Source organism: Gopherus flavomarginatus, chromosome 3 (genome assembly GCF_025201925.1).
Source record: "Gopherus flavomarginatus isolate rGopFla2 chromosome 3, rGopFla2.mat.asm, whole genome shotgun sequence".
Lineage (NCBI taxonomy): Eukaryota > Metazoa > Chordata > Testudines > Testudinidae > Gopherus > Gopherus flavomarginatus.
The window spans coordinates 66,439,663-66,466,367 of record NC_066619.1 but is presented as its reverse complement, the minus strand read 5'-3'; the positions used below and the strand labels follow the sequence as shown (position 1 = coordinate 66,466,367).

At 39.4% G+C, this 26,705-nt stretch overlaps 1 protein-coding gene across 4 annotated transcripts; it reads left to right on the top strand.

The window, feature by feature from the left end:
* The first annotated feature begins 2,009 nt into the window (after positions 1-2,009).
* NUDT12 (nudix hydrolase 12) lies at positions 2,010-26,705 on the top strand. Of its 4 annotated transcripts, none has more exons than XM_050945857.1 (7): positions 2,010-2,090; positions 4,918-5,131; positions 10,256-10,836; positions 12,499-12,666; positions 18,414-18,527; positions 21,395-21,594; positions 25,057-26,705. In XM_050945857.1, exons 2-7 carry the CDS (start codon positions 4,926-4,928, stop codon positions 25,165-25,167), a joined length of 1,380 nt encoding a protein of 459 aa, XP_050801814.1. In that variant the 5' UTR covers positions 2,010-2,090; positions 4,918-4,925; the 3' UTR covers positions 25,168-26,705. The 4 variants fall into 4 exon arrangements, with proteins under 4 accessions (XP_050801814.1, XP_050801817.1, XP_050801815.1 ...); XM_050945860.1 differs by lacking the exon at positions 2,010-2,090 and adding an exon at positions 2,097-2,530; XM_050945858.1 differs by lacking the exon at positions 2,010-2,090 and adding an exon at positions 2,097-2,597.

Here is a 26,705-nt window from a genome sequence, read left to right as displayed (position 1 = left end):
TATTCCAAGCTGTAGTATTTGCTTGATACTGATGCTACTTTACTGACCAGTAGCAGAATTCAGTGCCTTGCAATACTCAGCAGGGACTTGAAAGCCTATCAGGCAATTGTAAATACTTAAGAAATACACATTTTGAACTACTTAATATGTTCATGAAATCATTTATAATGAAGCATGTAACATTTAACCATTACTGTTGACTATTTAAATAATTTGCATAGCAGTGGACATACTGCTCTGTAATTAACTCAATTATTATTTAAGAAACTTTGCTTTTACATCTAGCCTCTGTAATGTGAAGCAAGATGCCTAAATCAGTTTTAGACACCACTGCAATTGACAAAATCCCTGCACAGCTGCCACCTAATCCTGTAAGTGCCTAAACTCACTTGGCATCTAAAGTTCCACTGTAAAAATTCCTTAGGTGCCTATACATTTGCCCCTGAACATGTGCACTGCTGTCTCACTCTAGGTGTCTGGATCCCTCTCTCCCCATTAAGTCCCACTGCAATCCAGGAACAAGGAAAAATAGGCAGAGGGGCCCATCCAGCTGGCATGGTTAGGGGCCACATACCAGATCAGGTCCCATTCAAAATCTAACCAAAGGAGAAGATGGTATCCACCTTACCACTTTCAGCCTAGTGGATAAAGCAGTCATCTGGAATGAGAAAAACCTGGGTTCAATTTCCCTCTCTGACTGATAAGAGGATGGATTTGAAGAGCTGTCTCTCCACCTATCAGGTGAATACTCTAACCATGGAGCTATGGCTATTCTAACATTGGGTACTCACGATCTTTCCTGATCAAGCTGTTGCTCCTTGGATAAATACTTATGAGTCATTAGGCCAAAGACAGTCATTAAAGAGATAATATGAATCTGTACATTTGGGGTTAGCATGATCACTTGCAAGGTGTGAGATGCAGGGGCAGTCCTCCTGTACCAGTGACTCTTATTATTTGTACACAGTGGAACAGTTTTAACAGGAGAGAATTAGGGGGCCTCATCAGAATAATCCATAGCTCAGTGGTTACAGCACTCTTTTAGCAGAGGAGTTTCCTACCTATTTTCTTCTCATAAGACAAAGGAGAATTGACCTGGTGTCCCAGGTCAGTGCTCTAACCACTAATCTAAAAGTTATAAGGTGGGCAGCAGCATCACCTTCTCCCACCTCTAGCCATTTTGTGTGGAGCAAGGCAGGCATCTAACTCATTTTCACAAGAAATGGCTTAGGTGCCTAAATCATCTGACTTCAGTGGAAGGGTTCCCAGTCTGTGGATCCCTAGTAGAGACAAACAGTTCCTGCCAGCCGCAACTGAGGTGCCTAGCGCAGTGCAAGAGGAAGGGCTTTTCACACACCGCTCGCCAGAATCTCTCCTTGGCTAGTTGAGGCAACTCCCCACCTAGCATGCTGTTTCTGTTAATCCCATTCTTAGTAGGGTTGCCAACCCACCACGAATTCAAGATTATGTCACATGGCCAAATCTCCAGGAATACATCCAAACAAAACTGGCAACCCTAATAATTAGGTGCCAAACTCTCCCCATTCATTGCATGGGGGGAGCCAAGGCTCCCAACTCAGGCTTTGCAGCTAACAGGGCCGTTCCTCTGATGTTTTCTAAGCATAATGCTCAGTGCTGCAACCTCCAAGTCCCTGTGTGGCTCCAGGCCCCAGTGCCCAGCACCTAGTGCGGGGCAAGGCGCAGAGCTGAGCCCAGCGCCACGCGCACTCGGCCTGCTATTCCCGCCAGCGGGCAGCGCGCATATGGGAGGACCGGGCCTGAGGGCACAAACCAGGCTCGGGGCAGCCAGGCTTCCGCCCCCGGCCCTGCACTAACCAAGCTCGAGGCGCCCGAACTGCGACTGAAACGGACTCGGGACCTGCGGCCAGTGGGCAACTAGGCGCGCGGGGCGCTACAACGCCGCCCCAGTCCGGCCGGGCGAAGCAGAAGCAGCCGCCCGGCACCAACTACGACTCCCAGGATGCAGCACGCGAGCCGCCGGACGTGCGGGCGCTTCTGTTCTGCCCGACCGGAAGCGGACCGTGGTGAGATTTGTTTCTCTTCCGCCTGCGCCCGCCTCCTCCATAACGGTAACGGCAGCGCCCCAGGGAGCAGGGTTTGTCGAGCGCCCCGAACCCGTCCCGCCGCCCGTGCTGGGGGGACTGAGGCTCCCACCGTCCCAGCCCCGCCCTCACGTGATCCGCCGCTCGCCTCTCAGCAGTGTGGCCCTTCGCGCCGCTGCAGGCCCGGCGCCCCCTGCTCAGGCTCCTGGGGGCTCGTAGCCGGACCGTTCCGCCTTAGCGGTGATCAGACCAGAAACTGCCTAACGGAAACCTGGCTGGTGCAGCGCGGGCACGTGGCTTTTCCCTGTTGAAAAACGGTTGTCACGCAGCTGCCAGCGAGGTGCGGCTGTCACCTCTCCAGGGCAGCGTCAACAAGACCAGGAACGGACTCTGGCCCCGTGGTTCTCCTCATGCTCTGTCCCATCCCCCCTGGAAGGAAGCCCAAGTCCTGTCTTCCTTCTTTAAGAGTAAGGTTGGGTGGGGGTTAGCGCTTCCTATTCCCGTTTCATTGGCCTGTACAAAGAGGCTGGCAAGGTATGAACATGGGAGAAATCTACAGTTTAATAGATATTGTTTTTATAGAAACATGACCAGAAATGTTTTTAATAAATCACATAGGTTGATGGCGATACATGATTGATATTGTGCTCTTTCCTGAAAAGGTACATGTATCAATATTTCCATCTTTAATGTTTTTTAAATATGTTTTTTAGACTTGGTAAAAAGTTTATCTCAACTATTTTTTTTAGAGTATTTTTTTTCATATTGTGTGGCACACTAGCAAAATGAAATTAGTAAGGATCACAGTTTGGGAGGTGAACTGGACTAGATGACCTCTTGAGGTCCCTTCCAATCCTATGATTCTAAGCCTTGGTCCAGGGAGGTTTATTTTATTCCATTATACTTCACAGTTAGTATCTAGGAGGATGCATCCTCTGTGGCCTGTCATTGAGCCTTTTAACATGGCAATCAAAGTATGTCTTAAAATATATTCTTTTATATATACACTAGAGACCACATGCAATTCTGAACTTCATTGTTTTCATTTAACATATAGAGAATCTAGATTTGTTATTGGTAAATCTGAGGCTGAAACTTTATTTTTTTTCTTGGAGCTATAAAACTATATATATAATAAATTTAGTGAGAGTTGTTGAATTAGCTATTTAGTGCTTTGAAAGCCCTGCATGTTCAGAGTGAGGCAATGTTTGTGCAAGCTTCCAAACTGACCTGTTAGTGTGCCTTTCTGACAATCTAAATAAAAGGGACCACTTCTGAGTGACATGGTTCCATTTCTGTGACCATCCATGCATGTGGGTCCCCAGATCGCCCCTCATCTCCCCCACTTCCTGCATGGATCCTGGGATACCCCCTCCAATCCAGTCTACACTGCTTCACCCGCCAGCAGAGCTGTCCGCAGCCCTGGCTGCATGGGCCAGCTCCTTTGACCACACCAGACGTTCATAGCTTGATTGGGTGTGGGGGGTGTCGAGTCCACAGCCGACTCTCTTCCCCCCTCATATGCTGGGACTGTAGTGCCAGCAGGGGCGTCACTCCTGGCCCTTCAGTGCTGTGTCTTCTGTCTCAGCTTCCAAGACAGTCAAGAAATATTTGATGGTGTCTGTTGTTATTTGAGCACCATTATTTACCTTCAATTCACTGTATCTTCAAGCCTCTCAGAAAGCTAGTTTTCTTTCCAGGAGGAAAATGTGTAAGGAAAGAGATTTTGTCATGTGAGTTTTGATATAAAGAAACTTGCTTGGTGATGACAATTTCATTAGAAATTAATGGCCATACTTGGTCAGGCCAGTGGTCCATCTAGCACAGTATCCTGTCTTTCAACAGTGGTCGGTGCCAGATACTTCAGAGGGTATGGGTAGAACAGGGCAATTTATAATGTGATCCATCCCGTGTCATCCAGTCATAGCTTCTGGCAGTCCAAGGCTTAGGGACACCCAAAGCATGAGGTTGCATCCCTGACCTGACCATCCTGGATAATAGCCATTGATGGATCTATCCTCCTCCTTACCTAATTCTTTTTTGAACTAGTTATACTTTTGGCCTTCACAACATCCCCTGGCAGTGAGCTCCATAGGTTGACTGGGTTGTATGAAGAAATACTTATGTTTGTTTTAAACGTGCTGCCTATTAATTTCTTTGGGTGACCCTTAGTTCTTGTGTTATATGAAGGGGTAAATAACACTTCCATATTCACTTTCCCCACACCATTCAGAATATTATAGACCTCTGTCATATCCCCACTTAGTCATCTCTTCTAAAATGAACAGGTCCAGTCTCGTTAATCTCACCTCAAATGGAAGCTGTTGCATACCTCCCGATCATTTTTGTTTCCCTTCTGTGTATATTTTCCAATACTAATATATCTTTTTTGAAATGAGGAAACCAGAACTTATACAATATTCAAAGTGTGGGCATACCATGGATTTATATAGTGGCGTTATAATACTTACTGTATTATCTATCCCTTTCCTAATGGTTCTTAACATTCTGTTAGCTTTTTTGACTTGTTGCTGCATGTTGAGCAGAGAATTATCCACAATGACTTCAAGTTCTCTTTCTTCATCTGTAACAGCTAATTTGGGCCCCCTTATTTTGTATGTTTGGAATATATTTTCTAGTGTACATTACTTGACATTTATCAACATTGAATTTAATTGATTTTCTTAAATTTCATACTACACATGACATTGTTACGATTGTATCATTTTTCCTGGTGATAATTGTGGGTGAGTTTTGTTGTTCTACAAGTTATATTTTTTTCTTTATTCTTTCTTTTTTAAATAATATAAAATCCAAATTTTGTTCAGACATATTTCTGGTTTTTTTAACATAGGTGAGACAATGACAAACACTGAAAGGAACCCCAGGCACCAAATGATTTCTCAACTGCACAGTTTTGCTGCTACTGGAGACAAGATCAGGTTGACAGCGCTATGCAATCATTCTCCATCCCTTATCAATGAAGCTGCTGAGAATGGTTGGACAGCCTTGATGTATGCTGCCAGAAATGGACACTTTGAGATTTCACAAATTCTTCTTGAAAAAGGGTAAGAAAGTTAGAGGATCCTTTACCTAGGATCTAATTATACCCTTCCTGCCCCATTGATCAATGTCTCTCAATGACCACTATATACAGTCCATATGAACATCTTTCTTCTCTGAAGTTACCTCCTGTGTTGGGATCTCACTCAGTTCCTCATGCCAAACTGGTGGAACTCTCCTATCACGTAAGGTTATTTTCATTCCTGAGAGTAATGGTAACAGGGTAAAGCATGAGCCGTGCCCTAAACTGACCATTGTGCAACTCCCCTTGCATGTATAAGTTGAATATATTAAATTTAATAAATCTAAATATTCCAGTTATTTTTTCCTCAAAGCCTTAACTGTAGTCCAGCACTTGCCTTTGTATTGTAGTGCAAACAGTTTTGTTTCAGTGCTTTTCTTGGCATAGTTGTTGACTAGTACCTCAGTACTTCTATGGTATTTTCTTTTACTTGTATTTCTTAGTACTCCAGTGCTAGCACTGTTCTCACTGGAGTTAGGGCACTACTGTGCCATGCCTTTTATTAGAGGATCTTAATACTACTTGATGCTTAATTTCTTTATTTTGTCACATGGCACTTACTTCTCAGCTGGTTCAACTCTTCTCTCTGTGCACCACTGCCTTCTAAGTGTGGCTTCTAAGGAGAGAGGAAAACCATGCAGTATCTTCATACCATGTCAGCACACCAAACCAATGTCAAAGACTGACTACCATGTGTGTTGTGTTGTCTGCCTTCAAGTCAACCACAGTACTGCTAGATATGGCTGCTAACGTTGTGAGCATTGAAGGAACATAAAGATTGCCTCAAAGCTCTTGTTTGGACATCCCAGGCATACTATTGTAAATCCAACACAAAGCTGGACTAGAATGCCATGAAGTATAAAACTCTCAAAACTAAAGCCTGAGTAAGGGATAGATTTTCTAATGCAATTGAGCTGTACTTTGCATCAGAGCAGAGGGAAGCAAAGTTGACTTTGTTACCTTTTTGTTCCCCCGTTTCTGGAACCAACCATACCTGATCCAATCCCTGGCTAAATAGGTCATCTGATGGCTTCTATAATTTGCACAAAGCTATCCACAGCCCCAAGAGACCATTTTGGTAGCTATAAATTGGCCAAACTCAGTGGTGGTCTGTCCACATCTTTTTTTAACTCATTACACCCTCTTTGCCCATCATGGACTGAGGAGGCCCTCTCCTACTACTGGATTTCCTCAAGCAACAGTGTGTGTTCTTTATGATGGGAAACCTTACACCTGCCTTAGAGTTTGGAGGATACCTTCTTTGAGGTAAAAAATGACAGACAAGATCGCTAATACTGAGCAATCTGGATTGATTGATAAGCTGGGTACAAACAGTGTGTTTTAATGTAGCCAAATGCAAGATCACATCAAGTCACAGAGAATGAAAATCATATTTACAGGATTCTGGAAAGCAGTGATTCTGAAAACAACTTAAAGTCTTGTTAGATAATGAATTGAATATGGGCTCCTAGTGTGATGCTATGGCAAGAGGGACTAATACAGAGGTGGGCAAACTTTCTGGCCTGAGGGCCACATCTGGGTGGAAAAATTGCATGCAGGGCCATGAATGTAGGACCGGGGTGTGGGAGGAAGTGCGGGATATGGGAGGGAGTGTGATATGCAGGAAGGGGCTCAGAGGCTCAGGGAAGGGGGTTGGGGTGCAGGAGAGGTACAGGGTGTGGCAGGGGGCTCAGGGCAGGGGTTTGGGGTGCAGGAGGGGTGAAGAGTGCAGGAGGGACTCGGCAGGGTTGCAGACTGAGGGAGGGGTCTCAGCAGGGGGTTGGGGCACAGGAGGGGCGCAGCGTGTGGCAGGGGGCTCAGGGCAGGGGGTTGGAGTATGGGATGCTACAGGGGTCTGGGGTGCGGCAGGGGCTCAAGATAGGGGGTTTGGGGCTCGGGGCTGGCAATCCCATGGACCAGATCCAGCCTATGGGCTGTAGTTTGCCCACCCCTGGACTAATACGATCGTTGGAGGTATAAATGAAGAGTAAGGAGTTGATATTACATCTGTATAGAACATTGATGAGACTAATACTGGAATTCTGTATCCAGTTTTGTTTCCACACTAAAAAGATATTGAAAAATTAAAGGGAGTTTTTAGGCTACAAGAATTATTTGAAACGTGCAAAATCACCTTACATTGAGCCTCAAGGGATTTCAGTCTTTTTATCTTATTGAAGAGAAGGGTAAGAGGCAACTTAATCGCAATCTACAGATACCTACTCAGGCTGAAGATGGAGCTCTTTGTCTAACAGACAAGGCACAACAAGATCCAATGATTGGAAGCTGAAGCTAGAAAAAATAAAACTGGAAATAAGGGGCAAATTTATAACAGTGAGACTAATTAACCACTGGAACAGACTACTAAAGGTGTGGCTTAGGGTAGTCTGTAGGTGAATCGTGGGACAAAATCTGGACTGCCAGAGGCTTTTTGAAAGGTCCTCAAATATTTGCTTATCATTTTTATTATTTTCTCTGGAGTTTGGACCTTGACTATACCTTGACCAAGAAATTTGGACCTTCACAAAAAATAATGGACTACCCTGGATGTATATTCTCGATCAGTTGAAGTCTGAATCGAGATTGGATGTCTTTCTGAAAGGTGCTCAAATTCAGTCACAAATTAGTGGACTTAAGGCAGGACTCGTGGGGTGAAATACTCTGGCCTGTTTGTTAGACTGGATGATCTTAATGGCCCCTTCTGGTCTTAAAGTCTTCTGATCTATGGAGTATTTTTACTTCCACTTTTATTTTCATTTTTCTGGGGTGCATATTTTCATCTTGAATTGGCTTTTTTTCTCTGAGTGTTGCTTTCCAAGCCGTCAAAGGAGTTTATTGAAATATTCAGAAGGGCAGGATTTGAGCTAAACATGATAAATAGGGGGCTTACCTCTGACTCTGCCCCATTATCCTCAAGGGTAAAAAACCTTAAGAGTTAGGGAAGTTTTGTCAGTCTCTTGCTAAGGAGCTAAAACTCAACTGAGATTTCTTAAAAGTGAAAGCTTCAGGGAAGTAGAATTACAAGATTAAATCATTTTGGTTTACGTTGTTTAAAAAAAAATTTCCCAATCCAATCTTTACTATAAATTCCCCACTGATTGTTATAAGCAAGCATCAGTACCAACAGAAAATAGCTCATGGAGAAATACAAAGCAGTTGGAACATACAGGTTAATCTGACCCAATATCTGCTATTTTTTTCATGATTTATGGTGATGCTGTTGTCCATCATCCACCAGGGTTTGTATTTACAAAAACAAGTGCATTCTTTTCCTGACTTCCCAATCATAGTATTTCAAACTTTCTGTTTACCAAAATTGCTATTTTCAATATAAGAATTCACAGCATGCTGTTGCTCAGTGATTTTAAAATTGGTTTATAAGAAAATATTTTAAACTTGAAACATTTTACAAAGTGAGGATCAGATTTTCCCCATAAAAGATGATTGTTAGGGCATGTGCTTAGCTCCTAGTTGAGAGAACTGGTGTTGCATGTCAATATGTGAGGGTGGAATTTGTCCCTGAATGAACAAGTAATCTTAATTGGAAAAGGAAAGTTCACAAGTCAAATTGTATGGGAGTATGGATTGGTTTCATATTATTTATGCCTGTGAACTTTTCCTCCTAGTCTGAAACAGATTATATGCACTGAAATCCCAGGTATTCTAACATTTTTTATGAATAGTTTAATATATGCCTTACAGCAGTGTTTCTCCAGCTCTTTCGTTCTGTGGACAGCTCTGTAAGAGAGAGAGAGATTTCTGTAGATCAGCTCTTCTCCCAGAGCATGATTTTAAAATGCTCATTCTGCAGACCTCCGAGAAAGGGTTCCAGAATCTTTGCCTCTTCTGAGTGTCACATTTGTTTCCAAGATAGTCCATTGTGATGCCACTAAGGCTGAAATGTTTCTTTTTGTAATGAATTAGGCAAGAAAAGTAGAGTGATTACAAACAAAAATATTTTCTTGAAAATAGAAATGTTTTGCTAACAGGCTATTTCCCTGATTCTTCTTTGATGTTGTTTCCTCTGCATATTCTCACTTGTGGAATATGCCTTTTAGTACCATTGATCTTTGGGATCCCTCTAGAAAGCATTGCCCACTACAGCTGCAGGAGCTCCCCCTCACACCACTGAATGTTCAGAGCCAAAGCTATAAAAGGGCTGTGTGGTCCATCTTAGTTCTTCCCCTTCTGCAGGGGAATCTATTTTCTCTAGGCCTGGAGCAATTTCTGGGTTTTGATCCAGGACTCCCTTAATTTCTAATGATGTATTGCATTAAAGTTAATTAGGTAGTTACAGGTTTTCTCAGAGTTCTACTGTCCTGTGACACAAGTACAAGTGGAGAAGTTATTTTACCTCTCTATTGGGCATAGATGTGACCACTGCTGGAAATCTGTGTCCAATTCAAGAAAGTTGTTGATAAATTACAGAGGGTTCAGAAAAGAGCCACAAGAGTGATTAAAGGGCTAGAAAAACCTGTCTTTATAGACTCAGGCAGCTCAATCTGTTTAGATTAATAGAGAGAAAGTACAGGGTGACTTGATTACTGTCTGTGAGTGCCTACCTGGGGAGTAAATATTTGATAATGAGCTTTTCAGTCTACCAGAGAAAGGCATAACACGATCCAGTGGCTAGGCAAATTCAAACTGGAAACAAGGTGTACATTTTTAATAATGAGAGTTATTAACTATTTACCATGGGACCATGGGTCATGGTCGATTCTCCATCCTGGCAATTTTAAAATAATATTTGGATGTTTTTCTAAAAGGTATGCTATAGGAAATATTTTGAAGAACTTCTGTGGCTGTTATACAGGAGGTCAGACTAAATGATCATAGTGGTCCCTTCTGGCCTTAGAATCTAAGACTCCAACATTTGGATTTAGCAGGAGGGAATGAAGGTATTGGGAACATATGGTCATTTTATCCTCACATTTCTATCATTTGCTGTGAAAGAGTACATACATGGCCCCAATTGGGACTACTTTTCTAAAGGCCCCCAAAACTCAGTGGTGGTGTGGATATATCTCACAGTGAGAATATGCTCCAGCAAGACTCTTACAGAATCACAGTCACTATGGTAACCATCATTTTTCTTTTCTGTTTATAGGTGTGACAGGTCCATTGTCAATAAATCGAGCCAGACTGCACTAGACATTGCTAAATTTTGGGGGTATAAGCATATAGCTAATTTACTAGCAAATGTTAAGGGTGGACAGAAGCCTTTTTTCCTGCCAAACGATACAATAGAGTATGAAAATTATTTTAGCAGGACACTTCTGGATAGAAGGAGTGATAAAAGAAGAGATTCTAAATGGTTAAACACAAAACAAAACCATCCAGCCACAGTATACATCCTTTTCTCAAATTTAAACCCATTGGTCACTTTGAGTGGAGGGGAAGATGGTTCCCAGCAGCCTGAAGTCAGGCTTTGCAGGCTGTGCCACAAGGATGTAAAGGAATACATGAGCCAGACTGAAAAAGTCACCTTGATTTTTCTTGGAGTAGAACTTCAGTTGTCTACTCTGAATGGAGGAATTCTGAAGGAAGAAGATGATGATGGACTGGTTGCTTGGTTTGTCCTCAGCATAGATTCTACTTTTGCTGAACAGTTTAAACAGAAGCATGAAGACTGTTATTTTCTTCATCCTCCAATGCCTGCTCTGCTGCAGTTGCCTGAAAAAGAAGCTGGTAAGATGTCCAAAATGTAACTTTTAGCAATTGTCTAGTCAGAAAAGAGCAAATGGGGATTGGGAGAAGGGCCATGGAAGGGCTTCTGTATTGGCTCCTATTTGCCTCTCTCCTACTGATTAGTTGCATGATCTTAAGCAAATCCCTGCCCAATTTGTATGCTTCAGTGATGCCCATAATAAGCTGTAATAATATATATCTTCCACATATTAGAGTTTTGTTGTTTGTTTGAAGTATGCGTTGCGATCCTCACATAAAAGGTGCAACGTTTTTTATAGAAAGATTGAATTAAAAAATGACAGCCAACTAGTACAGGCAAATTACGTTGTTTCCAGAGTTTTTAATTAGAGATCCATGACCTGATTTTTTCACTAGTTACAACAGGTTGTGTAAAAATTTGCATACACAGTTGAAAGATACTAATGTCTGCAAAACCAGACAATAATATTGCAACCGTATGCAATATCTGTGGGGAACATGTTGCATTAAGTGTATGAGTGGTTTATGTAACCCTGGCCTGGGGATTTTATTTACCTCTAAGTGGGGAGGGTTCCTACTGCTCCATCAGGAACTAAAAACAATAGGGAGTGATTAAGGTGAATCACTTAATTATAAACACCCCCCCCCAGAGAAGTACTACCTCTGGGGAAGGCTTTCATATACTGGTTCAGACAGGGTTTTTCAGAAACCAACAGACGAAGAAAGAGCTTTTAATATAAAAAGACTGAGTTTAAATTAACTCAGGACCATCTTTCTGAACTAGCACACAGACAGGACCTTATATCCAAGATGGGCCCCAATCCTTGCAGAAGGATTGGAAAGTCTGGCCTACTAGGGCCCCATAAGACTGATGGGTGAGTCCCAAATATGTTTAGTGTTTTCTTTGTGTTTTCTCTGTAATGCTTTTACCTTAAGGATAAATGTGCTTGCCTAGAAAAAATCTCTGATATAATTTGCAACAAAGAGTCCTGTGGCACCTTGTAGACTAACAGACATATTGGAGCATAAGCTTTCGCAGTGGGTATTCACCCACGAAAACTTATGCTCCAATACATCTGTTAGTCTGTAAGGTGCCACAGGACTCTTTTTGTTGCTTTTTACAGATCTAGACTAACACAGCTACCCCTCCGATACCTGGTATAATTTGCAGCTGCTGGCAATAAATACACTGTTTATAGCACTTGAAGAGACAGCAAAGCACAGGCACTGGCTTTTAGGCAGTCTGGCTTGCTTGGGATATTGCCGTGTAAGGCAGGGAGCTGTACAGTCTTAAAACTCCTGGTCAAGAGGGAGAGAGACACGGGTCTCCCTCCAAAAGAGGTGCTTGATGGGAGCTGAAACCTTAAGTGGGTGCTATCTAGAGATCACGGGAGGGGGAACAGAGGTACAGTTACCCTGAAACTGTGATGTCCTGCACTAGTGTGAATGACAGCACAGGGTTCAGGACAATGCAGGCCTTAAATTAACATAGTTACAAGGGAAAATAGATAAGGAAATTTGAACAATATGAGATTATCAAGAGGGCATTTTAAAAGTGTGGTTTTAGTGTGATTTTCCTGTTAAATTACAATAATTTTCTTGTTGTGCTATATATTTTAAAAGATTAGAAAGCTTGTAATTTGATTTTATGTGACTCTATCATTTTGGTGCATTCTTTTAAAGGAGTAGTAGCCCAGGCCAGATCTGTTCTAGCATGGCATAACAGATACCAATTCTGTCCAACATGTGGCAGTGCAACCAAGATTGAAGAAGGAGGCTACAAGACGATCTGCTTAAAAGAAGACTGTCCCAGTCTTCAAGGTGTTCACAATACATCATACCCAAGAGTTGGTAAGAATATCATAAAAATAAACAATTGGCTGAAGAAAACTGGCTTGTATCATAGAATCAGAAATGTAGGAATGGAAAGAATCTTGATAGGCCATCTAGTCCAATCCCCTGCACTGAGGCAGGATTAAGTATTATCTAGACTATTCCTTATAGTTGTTTGTCTAACTTTGTTCTTTAAAACCTCCAATGACAGAGATTCCACAAACTTCTTAGGTAATTTGTTCCAGTGTTTACCTGCCCCTAATTTTTTCCTAATGCCTAATTTAAATCTTCCTTGTTGCAATTTAAACCCATACTTTTTGTCCTGCCCTTAATGGATTAGGAGAACAATGTATCACCTTCCTTTTTATAACCATTCTTTTACCTATTTGAGACTTATCATGTGCCCTCTTCAGTTTTCTCTTCTCCAGATTAAACAAACCCAGTTTTTTCAGTCTTTCCTCATAGGTTTTGGTTTCTAAACCTTTAATCATTTTTGTTATTCTCCTCTGGACTTTTTCTAGTTTGTCCATATCTTTCCCAAAGTGTGAGGCCCAGAACTGGACACACTACTCCAGTTGAGGACTTATGAGTGATGAACAGAGGAGAAAAAAAAATACTTCTAATGTTTTTTTTGCAGCACTCCTGCTATACATCACAGAATGTATTTGCATTTGTAACAGTATTACATTTTTTACTCTTATTTAGTTTGTGATCCACTATAGCCCCCAGATCCTTTTCTGCAGTACTCCTTAGCCAGTCATTTCCCGTTTGGTATTTGTGCAACTGATTATTCTTTCCTAAGAGCAATACTTTGCATTTATCCTTATTGAATTTCATCTTATTTATTTCAGACCATTTCTTATTCCAATCCTGTCTTCGAGCCCCTCCCAGCTTGGTGTCATCCACAAACTTTACATGTATACTTTCTGTGCCATTATCCAAATCATTTATTAAGAAATTGACTAGAACCAGACCCAGGACAGATCCCCGTGGGAACCAACACAATATTTCCTTTCAGCTTGATTATGAACCATTGATAACTACTCTCTGAGTACAGTTTTCCAGTCAGCTGTGTGCCCACCTTATAGTAGGTTTGTGTAAGCTATATTTCTCTAGTATGCTTATGAGAACGTCAGATGAGACGGTTGTCAGCCTGCCTCAGTGGGTCACAGCTGAGAATACCAGGTTCAGGACAAACCGCTGAGAAATTGGGCAGACTCACCCCAAACTGATGGTTATTCTATTCTTACTACACCACACCAGTAACAAAAGTAAACTTCTGTCTCATCACGCTGGTTAACAGGAAGTCTCAGATGCAGTCTCCTTAGGCATTCCAGCCATTGTCTTACCACCCAGACACTGGCCTCTATGATGAATGGTTACTTAAAATCAGTTTAATCACCTACAGAGTCTTCTAATCCCAAGAGGTCAGCCACACAGCCAGGTAAATATATAATTCAGATGTGTCCCAATAATCATGCTGCTGCTAATCCTTTAGTAACTAAAATCTAAGGGTTTATTAATAAAAGAAAAAAGACAGCAGTTAAAAATGGTTAATATATCATATACATACAAATAGTTGCAAAGTCCTTATATTATGTTTGAAGCAATGAATGGAATAGACTGCTAGTTTGTAAAGTCTCCCTGGTAATTTCCAAAAGATTGGAAAGTCCTCAGTCCATAATTTTAAAATGCTCCGTTCTGTTGTAAGTCCATACTCCAGAGAATCAGGGCAGGAAAGGCAAAATGGAGATATCTCAAGGGTCTTTTACACTCTTTGCCATATGCCTGGAAAATTACTGGCTCAAGATGGAGCCCAGAGTCACATGAGCATATCACATATCCTTATGTGCTTTGATGACTCACATGGGCAGCCATTACCCATGTATTTGCTGAGGCATCCTCAGAAAGGCTTATTGGGCAGGATGAGTTTCTTCTGTGGCCCACTGTTAGAGTGAAGTGTCCTTAATGAGCCATCAAGCTTGACTAGTCCACTCACAGTGGGCTGGCAAGACTGGATGTAAGCTACCCTGTTGTTGTTACGCCAGGAACAAATGTATTTGAGATACAGGTACATAGCCAATATTCATAACTTCAAATGGATTTAAACAGGATAATCTTATTTAGCAAATCATAACTTCTGTATTGACACCTTAAATGATATACTTTGTACAAGATTTGTTGCAAATGCATAACAGTGGTCTAAATGGTCATATTCAATCATACAGCATCAAAATGGTATCAAAAGCCTTACTAAGGTCAAGATATATCACATCTGTTGCTACCCGCCCTCAACCCCCATCCACAAGGCTTGTTACCCTGTCAAAGAAGGATGTTAGGTTGGTTTAACATGATTTGTTCTTGACAAATCCATGTTGCTTGTTACTGAGCTTATCTTCTAAATGCTTACAAATTGATTATTTGATTTTTGTTTGCTCCATTATCTTATTCACATGATCTTATTATTCACTACTTACTTCACTGTATTCATGTACCTTAATCCCTTTTAATTCTCCCATCCTCTTCACTCAGTCCCTCCAAGTCTTTTTTTCAACTGTCTCCCCAGACCCGACTCTGTCAGTTTTATTCAAAGTAAAGTAGTCCAAGCTTCTCTGTCTGTCTTTGAGTTGTGCATGACAAAAAAAAAAAAGTTTTAATTCAACTTCAGCCTCTTGATTGCTGTGCAGAGCACTAAAAATCCTATGTTACAACAATGTAAGCAAATGATTAAAATAACATTAACATTGTCCTCTTCATCCACACAGCATCCGGGCCCTCATCATCTCAGGTCTTGATTATTGCATCTTCCTTCACTCTGGCCTTGACAAATCCTATCTATTCCCACTTAACGTCCATTCCAAATGATGATGCAACAATCATTTTATGGGACATTGCCTTGACCACATGACGCATCTCTCTGTGTTCCTCCATTGGCTCCCCTTTCTCCACTGCATCAGTCATAAGCTAGTTTTCTTTACTTTTAAGGGCCTTCATGGCCTAACCCTGCCCAACCTGTCTTCTCTTAGATGATATAGGGACATTGACACAAGCCTTCATTCTGCAAAAGATGCCAGTTTTGGTTGTCCCGTTTTTTAAAATTTTCATCAAGAACTTCCAGCTTTCTCTCATGCTGTCTTTCATCATAAGAAAGGCTTGCCATAGATATCCACAAAGCCACCTCATCATCCTTCTTCAAATCCTTTTAAAAACTCGTTTGCCATGTTGCTTACAAAAAAAATTCTGCCGTGCTTAGGCAACCATTTCCGCTGCAAGCACTCTCTTTCACGCCTTTATTTCATGCTATTATTTCCTTGTGCCATCTGTTTCTTTTATCTCCCTGCTGTCTGTGGTCTGGTACTTAGATTGTAAACCCTTCAAGGCAGGGACTGTCTTTGTATTATATACTTGTTCAGTGCTACATACAAATGGCCTTAGATTCTAGTCTAGGTGTTACTCCAATACAGATAACATTCCAGTGTGGCATCACGATGTGCTTACATCTTACAGTCTGAAATACTTTTTAAGACAGTAAAATGATTCTGCAATCAGTGCTTAAAGGCCTGCCCCATAAAAACTGCAACAGTTCTAGAAAATCCATGATAAATGGTGACACTGGCAAGAGATCTCATAGAGCTGGAATCTTTTCTTTTGTTATCCATGTAACATCTGCACTTGGAAAGTTGTTTGAGAATTTGTTGTTTTAAGCTTGTGCCAAAATCCATAATCTAGCATCTTTTTACCATAAAGGTTAATTTATAGAATTGTTTTGCTTGGCATTCTGAATGTTGTACATATTGTGCAAAAGGTGGTTATTTCATTTAATTATAAAAAGATGTTTAGAACTGTACTGTAAACTAGGGACAGCAGTGCAATATAGAGGATACTTACTTCAAAGACTGAAAAAACTATTTTAAGTAGTAAGCTTTTGTAACAAACAGGTAAAATTCAGAGGGGAAATTGCCTGCTCCTGAAACCCTTGTCATATAAAAAGATACATGCCCGTAGGTAACAAATGAGAATTCTGTCCTTTCTTTCCAGTTACAGAGTTGTGGACTTTCTGCCAGGGAAATATAAAACATTTGAAGTAAATTAAACAAGTAAACAGCTTTCCTACCTATGCCTTGACATCATATTTTTCCTTCTTGGTCTCTCTCTTTCCCTGTTGGCCCTTTACTATATGTAGAATATATTTTCTTGAAATTTATGCTTTTTTTAATCCATTTAAGTTCGTTAAATGGCCCCCCATTACCTTAGTATCTAAGCACCTTGCAGACTTTAGATCCTCACACCTTTATGAGGAAGGAAGTACTATTATCCCTGTTTTGCAGGTAGAGAACTAAGGCACATAGAGGCTAAGTGATGTGCCCAAAATCACACAGGAAGTCTGTGGTAGAGCAGGGACTTGAACCCTAGTCTCCCAAGTCCTAAGTTACTGCCTTAATTACTGGACCATCCTTCCTCTCCTTAGCCTTTCAAAAGCTTGAGTTACTGTATCTTTCCTCTCATTCCATTGTCTCACCATCTTTTTTCTTGTATCTTCACCTTTTGACCTCTCTTTCTTTCCCCTCACTCTGTAGTATGCCCCTCCCGATCATAGTATGTTATTTGTCTGGCCCTTCTCTCTCTCCTTTTGTCTGTTGCTTCTCCTTTTTATTAATCTTACCTGCTCCACTTGTTTCTTGTGCTCTGTGGACTGCAGTGCAACTTAATAAAATCATTAGTAATTTTTTCTTTACAGTCTGCAGCACAACGCACTAAGAAAAGGAGTAAGATTAGATGAAAAATGGCTGAGCCAGCATTTGTTTGTGGTACCTTTTTTTAAAAAAGCTGGTAGCCAGCAGGACTTGAAATACTACAATGTGCTCCATGGCAGGTACTTTTTGAATAAGATGCCAATCTTTGAGAAGCATTTGCCTAGTGAGATTGATAAATCAGTCATTCTAACAGAGGGGGATATACAAGAAGAAGGATCAGTGAGGCAGGGAAGATAAAGCAAGTAGAATGAATACCAATGCAGAGAGAGACAGGGAAGGCAAAAAGAAAACATAGATATTAGGATGGTTAAATGAGAGAGAGGCAACCAAGAATGCAAAGAGATAACTGAAGACTGTATAGAAAAAGAGGAGAGGCTTAATGTAGATATGACTGATGGAAAGGGGAGAAAACAAAACAGAAAATTAAAAGAAAGAAAAAGAGACAGGGAGAGGAGAGGGAAAATGGATAAAAAATCCAAAGGAGAAAATGAGAACTAGAAACCAAGAGAAGGAAATAAAAAGGTAAAAATGAAAAAAACATGACAACATTTAGATCATTATAATAATAATAATATCTAGCTCTTTTATAGTGGTTTTCATTTGGAAATACATCCCACAGATCCGTGACTGAGGAAGAGGTGATGGCTTATCATTCTTGCTGCTGACACTGTTGCTTTCTGTTGGATGTGTAACTTGGTTAATGCTGTGGGTACTTCCACAAATTGCATACAGTTGCAAGTAATTTCTATCCTGGCTCTCAAACATTAGCTAGTTAAATACCCCCATTAGGCCTGTGTATTACAAAAACAGGTGAATAGAGATCTTGTTAAAAAACACACCTTGATAATACCTGAGTTGGGACATCTACAGAATTGGACTTTCAAGCTCATAACTGTACTGTATCTGTATTTACACCATGAATATTGAACAAAGAATTGTACATGCCTGCAATTTGTTACTATATTTTGAGCCCCAAAAAAGTTAAATATATTTCTTTTATGTGCATTCTAGATCCTGTAGTGATAATGCAAGTCCTTCATCCAGATGGGAACCAGTGCCTTTTAGGCAGGCAGAAGAGGTTTCCTCCTGGCATGTTTACCTGCCTTGCTGGATTTGTAGAGCCTGGTGAGATTTTCTTCATGGCTTTGATGTCAATTCATGTTGTATTTCTATCCCAGCTTACCCTTGAAATTGCCTGGAGCTTTTCAAAAGGATTTTTCCTGCAAATTGATTTTAAACAGTGCTGTACTTTGAAAAGAATGTCAGAAGTTTGATTCACATTAGGTCAACTAAATGTTTATATTATCTATTCGGCATGTTTTATAATAAATATTCCACACACCTTACATATTTGCAGTTGATTTTTTTTAAAGGAACATTTGTCAACTTGAATATTTGTTTAGGTTAATTTCAAAAAATTCCATTTTATGATAGAACATCCCAGGCCCTAAGTTAAACGAAAAAAAACTCTACGCATCTATATAAGGATTTCTTTCTGTTCCCCTCATGGTATTTATGAGGATATTTTTGGCCAGGAAGAAACTGAAATTGAACTCAGCAGGACTCCTCATGCTTAAAATTTAGCATGTGCTTAAGTTTTTGAATCAAGGCCTAATTGACTATACAGAGGAACAGTGGAAGTTGAAAAAGCTTTGTAAAATGCACAAGGTAAAGCGAAGATACTTTTTTCTGCTAGCCGTTTTCAGCAATAATAGTCTCAGGTAGTAACATAATTATAGTGGATACAATATTTTCAGACAGAAATGAGATTTTCAGTTTGTTGGCATCCCTTTCAGCTGAAACCTCTTTTCCATTATTGTCTAGAGAATTTGGTACAAATAAACTGTACGCATTCACTCCTATGAGGTTTTGGTACAAATGAACAACAAGGGAGAAGGAGGGCACTTGGCTACAGATGTTAAGGACAGAGATTAAGGCTTAATATTGAATTACTTGTTTTTTGTCACTATCCACAACTGTGATTTAAATATAGTTTTCTGTATTGACTTCCCTTTGTTTTGGGAAAAAAGGGGCAAAAATTATTTCTTTAAACATTTACTCTAAGGTGTCTTATTCACTAAAGAGACCATGATGCATAGCTAGACCCAAAAATTCTCTGTGTGACTGACTTCTGCTATATGGTTGAATGAACTGGTTCAGGTAAAATAAGAATTGACTCAAATATTATTTTAGAGGTTGTAAAAGTTCAGATTTTTTTTTCACTTCCTCACTTGTCCTACCTTCCCTTGTATTTTTCATTGTCATACCTCTTTGCACTTTTTGGTTTTGAGTGGACATAAAGTTCTGAAATACAAGAACACCTGTTATCAGAGTATTTCCAGACTGAATTAAAGATTGTATTATTGGAAATCTCATGAGCCAGCATATTTTCATGCTATCTTCATGCCAGTTTTGCTTATCAAAGAGATTTGGCTAGTTTGGCTAAACAACCAGTGAGCTTCCCAACTCTTCCAGGTTCACCCGTCAGCTAATTATTTACTTGAGAAACCTTTTAACAATCAAGTGTTGGAGAACGAACATAAATTGTGAAAGGACAGACTCTTATCTGGCAGCTAAGTGCCTAGTTGGTTGAATTCAACCTTCTGCATTAACGGGCTATCCTCTTACTAGTCAGAATAGAAAACACAAAAGATGCACAGTATGTTAAGATCTGCCTGAGAGAAATTCCAGTGACTGCAGATCCAGTTTAAACGTCAGAGAAGGGAATTTTGGAAATATCTGCAGATAAGACCCTATGTTGATGCATGGGTTGTCTACTTTAAGGAGCCTTTGACCACATAATTTAAGGAAGAGGTTAGGAGTTATCTCATATAACTGTAATGCCTGTGTTATCATTTAATTCGGGCAGGGAATATATCACTTGCATATCTAAAGCAAAAATGGAAGAAAATAATTGGATATTATCCACAAAAGAAAAGTAGCAAGAGGCACTGTCAAGATGTAATAGAGCTGGAATTCTGAGTTTTATATTACTGTACCAAGAGGTACTGGTCACCATTCAGTTTGGCAGAAAAGTATTGTATTTCTTTATGCTAGAGATCTTCCAGGGTAAAAGTGACATTTATTCATATTTTAATCATACCTGACAACTCATCCTTTGATGAACAAAACTCCTCCTGTTATGGGTCTTATGTAGGGTACTAGAATCCTAAAGTATGTAGGCCAAGATTTTCAAAAATAAGAGCCAGAAGGTAGGAAAATTAAGGAAAAATTTAACTGACTTCAGCCATTTCCCATGTACAAATAATATATTATAAACTTATCCAGTGCACATATGCCAACGGTGTATAAATATTAATATTCCTGAGGGTGGAGTCAAAGTTTTTCATTAAATTTGAATTAGAGGAATTGAGTGTCTGTTTTGTGTTTCTTTATATGTTGTGAGGTGCAAAGGAGACTCCTTGAAGAGAGGAAGAATGTGTCAGAGTGGGTAATGTAGGCATGTGTTTGAGTGTATTTGAATATCCACCATCTTTTTACTTTTGATTGTCATACTTTGAAAGGCTTAGTTAAATTTTAAACTGTAACATTCCACTATTATAGTCATAGTACAAACCTTAAATTAAAGTTAACAAAATTATTTGCCTGTTATAGTGAACAAATGATTATTTGCTTCAAAGTTAATTTGAGGTAAGGTGTGTTATTTTCTATACATTTTGCATAGTAATTTCAAGGAGTAATGGTAGCTTTACATAGGAAATACACATTACGATGTTGATATTCTGATATTTTTATAGTATTTTATTTTATTTTATTTTTATTCATTTTGAAAATGTTGCTTTGGTGCCTGCCTTTCTCTTATTACACTTCTGCTTCACATACTTCAGATCTGTGTCCTACCCTGGGAACTGGACCCCTATAGATAATTGTTCAAGGCAATTTTAAATCTTTTGAGTCAGTTCAAAGCACAGAATGTAATCCTTGCTTGGAGAATTTTCATCAGATGCTTGTTCTTTGCCCTGTTTGATTAGGGGAAACAATAGAAGATGCTGTTCGAAGAGAAGTAGAGGAGGAAAGTGGAGTCAAAATTGGCCATGTTCAGTATGTCTCTTGTCAGCCATGGCCAATGCCCTCCTCCCTAATGATTGGTTGCTTAGCTGTTGCAGTATCTACAGAAATTAGAGTCGACAAGAATGAAATAGAGGATGCCCGTTGGTTCACTAGAGAACAGGTAAAGTTCAATTTAATTTCTTTCTCTCATTGACTGTATCAGTTCTGGTGTACAATAGGAATGCACCCTTTTTCAGCAAGTTGAATAGGTGTTTATATGCACCACATCATACAGTGATTACCTTGTAATTGTAAATTACACATAGCCAGAGAGAGGTAGCTACTTATAAAAGGCTGTGTGATGAATGCTCTACCCACTGCAAGCCCATTTCAAGACATTGTTGCCATGCTTAACTATTCAGTGCTTCTCTTTGGGCAGTATCTATTGTTAGTTATTCTAATACCTTTCTATTTACTTCCTTGAGTTTTGTTTGGATCTAGATAAGAGAACTGTTAAGTAGCATTCATTTTTGAGCTTTTTCTAGAAAAAAAAATTTAGAAATACTTGTACTTTTTTTTAGAGATTTAAAAAAAAGAGTGTTATTTTTTGGCATATCTTTTTCATACAGTTGTGGGCCCCAGTCATCCAATTCACTGTGCATGGGCATGCCCTGTGTACTGTGCAGCACACTCCAGGATCAGAGTCTAAATGGGTAAAACTAGAAAACTAATGAAAATCACAGTGGATGGAATTTTAAATATAATTAGAAAACAAATTACGTGAGGCTTTTTTGTTGTTGTTGCTGAATTCCTTCTGTCACCTTTTCTGTCGGTTAGCATTTACATTGTTATATTAACTTTAAATGGCAAGTACTTTGCAGTCGGGTCCTTATTGTCTTATACAAGTAAAGCAAATGTGTGTCTATACATTTATATAAATAGCAAACAAAAACTACATTCAGCAACAGTGAAGGTGGCATCAGGCCGTATCCCTCCACCTAAAACCTTAAAAGCATAGAAATAAGTTAAAGGGAAAGATATATGCATTCTTTTCCACCTTCATGTTGCTTTTATTTTGGACTTTTTTTATTATGGAATTCTTCACTATCAGAAATAAGGAGGAGTCAGTGTGTAGCATCAGGGCAGCATTTATATGCTAATGGTTGTGTTTTATTAGCATATTAAAACAGGACCGGGGGTGGGGGGGAAGGAGGGCTATATCCTGTATGGTCATGATAGAAATTAAAATAAAGTTTATTGAAAAACACATGTATGCATCCAGTGCAGTCTGAATAATACAACAGTACTTCAGTTATCTGAATCACCTACTCATCTCCATTTCAGTTTGAATAATCAGAAATTTAGTATATTGGGATTCTCCTGTCTTCAGACTGTAAATTTCCTTGCTGGTTTCAGTCTTCTGTATTACCTAAGTTGTGCAAGAGTAAAACATGCAGCTCCACTCCCCATGTACTGAAATTGTATGTGAAACCTCAATTTTTACAAGGCAACATGCTGTAGTTTAGTGAATAGGCAAGTTAGGGTTATCAGAGCTCAGTAAATTAGAATTCGCCTATACATAGGGCCTAAACCTAGCCTTCCTGTGCATTACTTTCTTTTGTTTCTCTGTCTAAATTTGTAATGGAAATGGAGAATAATTTATTTTCAAATTTTTCAAAAGGGAATGTTAAAATTAGGTTCTTAAACCCGTATGTAGGCACTGAATAAGAGTGGCCTGATTTTCAGACATGCTGAGCTCCCACAAATTTTATGAAAGTCAAGGGGAGGTGCAAGTGCTCAGCACCTTTGAAAATCAGGCCACTTTTATTTAGAAGCCTAACTTCAGATATCTGTTTGCCAATTATTTTCATAAAGCAGAAAGTAGGATGAACCGGATTCTTTAAATACAATAGCGATTTCTCAAAAGATGATTGAAAAATTATGGGGCAAATGTAAACTTTCAGTGAAGTTTCACAGCCTTACACCAGTTCTGAATTTGGCTTTACATGTTGTAAGAGATTTGTGTATTATAAATAAGGTTAAGATTTTGTCACAGTTATTTTTAGTAAAAGTAAACAGTGACCTTTTACTAAAAATAATGGGGGGAGCAGGGGTGCTGACAGCTCTAGGGCCCCCACCACCCTAGGGCACAGGGCTGAAGCAGAAAATGTCACGGAAATCTCTGAAAGTCACAGGATCCATGACTTCCATGACAATATCTTATCCTTAATTATAAAGAATCTACCAGAAACTAGTTTTAAAATAGTGCAAATATGTCCATAGCATGTAAATCACAATTTTATAAGGTGATGGTACTATGTGACTGTCTTACTGTAATTGTAAGGTAATGCACATTGGAAGGAGTAATTTTAACTAATGTACACATTTCTGGGTTTTAAATTAAATGTGACCACACTGCAGAGAATTCAGTGAAAATATCTTCAGTCCTCATTGGAGGTCAATGCCTCACACTCCAAATGATAGAAAAAAGAATGAAATAAAAAATAATAATAAAAATATTATAATGCCACTATATATATATCAAAGATACACCCTCAACTGGACTGTGTTCAAGTCCTGTCATTCCACCAGAAGAAAGATAACAACAGAACAGAAAGTCGTACTAAGACAAGCAGTGAAAGTGGCTAGAAGCACAAAAGGTCTTCCATGTTAGGAAAGATTGAAAAGGATTGTTCAGTTTAAGGAAAATACAGATGAGAGAGGGCATGATAGAGGTATGTATTAATGAATGATATAGAGAAAGTAAATCAGGAGCACCTCATTACTGTTCTCATAATACAAAACCAAGGGAGCCATTCATAAAAATAGACAGCAAATTTACAACTGATAAAAAGAAATGCTTTTAATAAACATACCATATAATCTCTGCAACTCATTGCCCCGAGTGACCATTAGGCCAAGATCTTAATATTGTCACGCATCTTTCAGAACAGTAGCAAATGTTGGGGCATTGCAAGTCAGTTTCCCATTAAAGAAGAAATCAGTGGCATGGAGTCTGGATATATTCTTAGAGTAACTTGTTTATCTTAAACAGTATATGCAGGTTTTGAACACAGATGGTCACAAACAGCATGTGGAGTAGTCCCTTTTTCTAGGGATCTCAGCCCAAACACAAATACCTACTTTTCAGGAACAACTCTGCCTCAAGAATTTAATTAGCAAATTCCATTATTGCTTGTCACAGCTCCCAAAAAATCTGTGTCAGAAAAATAAACAACACAGCATTTTCTTCCCAGACTAAAAGCTTGTTCACACGCAAAGAAAAAGAACTTGCAGAATAGTGTAACAGTGCCATCTGGTGATTCCTGCCCTAGCAATCAGCTACACAAAAAGATTAGTCATGCATATGGTTAGTGAGAGTGTACACAGTTACTTTAGAATAATAAGCTTGCAGGCTTTAGGGCATAATTCACTTGCTGCCTGATGAGTTAAAAAGCCTTCCCTCTTTTTTCTTGCACCTTCCTCTGATGCATCCGGTAATGGCCTCCATCAGAGAAATGATACTGGACATGGAGAAGACCACTAGATCACTCCAGTATGGAAATTCCTATTTTCATAAAATGATAGATTCTGTGTGTTTATAAGATTAATTTACCAAAACCCTAATCTGTATGTATTGCAGGTCGTGGACGTTCTCATTAAAGGAAACCAGCGTTCGTTCTTTGTGCCACCAAGTCGAGCTATTGCACACCAGTTGATAAAACACTGGATTGGAATGAATGCTAATCTTTAAATTCAAGGAACTGAGTTCTTAGAGTTAAATTACTGTTTCCAGTGACTGCTAATGTAAATAAATTTGAAATAATTGGTCATTTTAGTGAAGTGGTGACCACAGTAGTTCTTGAGTTTCTTAGTCCTTTGACTCCTGAGATATGCTTGCACTCAGTGATTCTTTTAAGAAATTTGTTGGAGTGGGACAGTCACCCACTGATTACCCTAAACAAAAAAATCAACCTTAAAGAATCATTTTGAAGGTTTTTTTATGATCAGGTTATTCTGCCCTTCGCTATCCCTCCTTTTATTTTCCAGCACTTGTCTGAGCTCTTCTAGATCTACTATTTTTGTTGAGACATTAAGTTAAAATCAGCCCTGATGTAAGTTGTGACATCTCCGCTGATTATGCCTGCTATGTCTGAGATTCTTTTCCTCTGTGTTTACCTGCAAGTTTGTTGTTTGTTTTTCCTTTTTCTCCCCTGTTTCCTCTTTCTTGTTCTATACCTTCCTCGCTTTCCCTTTTTTTATCCTCCCTCCCTTTTCCACGCTCTCCTCGCTTTTGGCCGTTGGTCACTCCCCTCTACCCCAAGGAACACTTAGCATTACGTTCTAGCAGCAATATTTGGTTTTAATTCTAGAAGCTTTATTAGCAACAGGTATCACATGCTGGTAGTACATTCATTAGAAGCTAGGTGTGTAATGCTTTTTATATTTTATATGATTGGTGTTGCTGATGCTAGAGTTTGAGCCAGCAATCTTATGTGGATCCTGTCAACTCATTAACATATTGTCTAAACAGTATTTTAAAGGCCTTTTGCAATATTAGTTTGCAATAAATGTGGGTGAGGATGGCTGCTCCAAAAGCCTAAATATTAGATACTGTTATAAGCAGCCACAGACTTGTTGACTGGTAGACAGCAAACAAGATTGCAGTTGATTGGCTTCTTTGGTCAGTGCAAATTAGTGTAGAGACTTCAGAAGACAAGTAGATTACTAGACAAAAAAGACACAAGAATTAATGACATTTCATCTAAATACAAAATAGTGTTTTTTAAAATTTGAGATGTTAAGGAATGCTGTTTATATAGGTAATATATAATCAAAAATGTTAGGTAACTTCAATATACCAGATCTAAATGTAATGAAGAGAAGCCAGCATTTTTAAACAATAAAATATAAATTTAGTGATATATGTTTAACGTTAGTAATTTACAGTACTGTTTCAGATTTTGTGCCCCACCCCTTCTGAAACACTCTTAATATTTCATACGCCTTTGGTCAGACAACACTCCCAGTAACAGCAATAGCCATTTAGGAGCAACATAGCAAAAGGGCACCGATACGTTGCTACTAGCAAGCATCATACTGGAAAGATTTTTATTTAATAAACTGATTACACAGAGAATGTAGTGGTCTGAAGAGAAATGCAAATGACCTGAAGAAATTGTAATTATATAAGACTCAAACATAGAAATAGTGTATTGCTTTATGGGATTCACTTATTCAGAGTAAATTAGATGTCTTTGTAGAAAATGTGAGACCAAACTTGACTTAAGT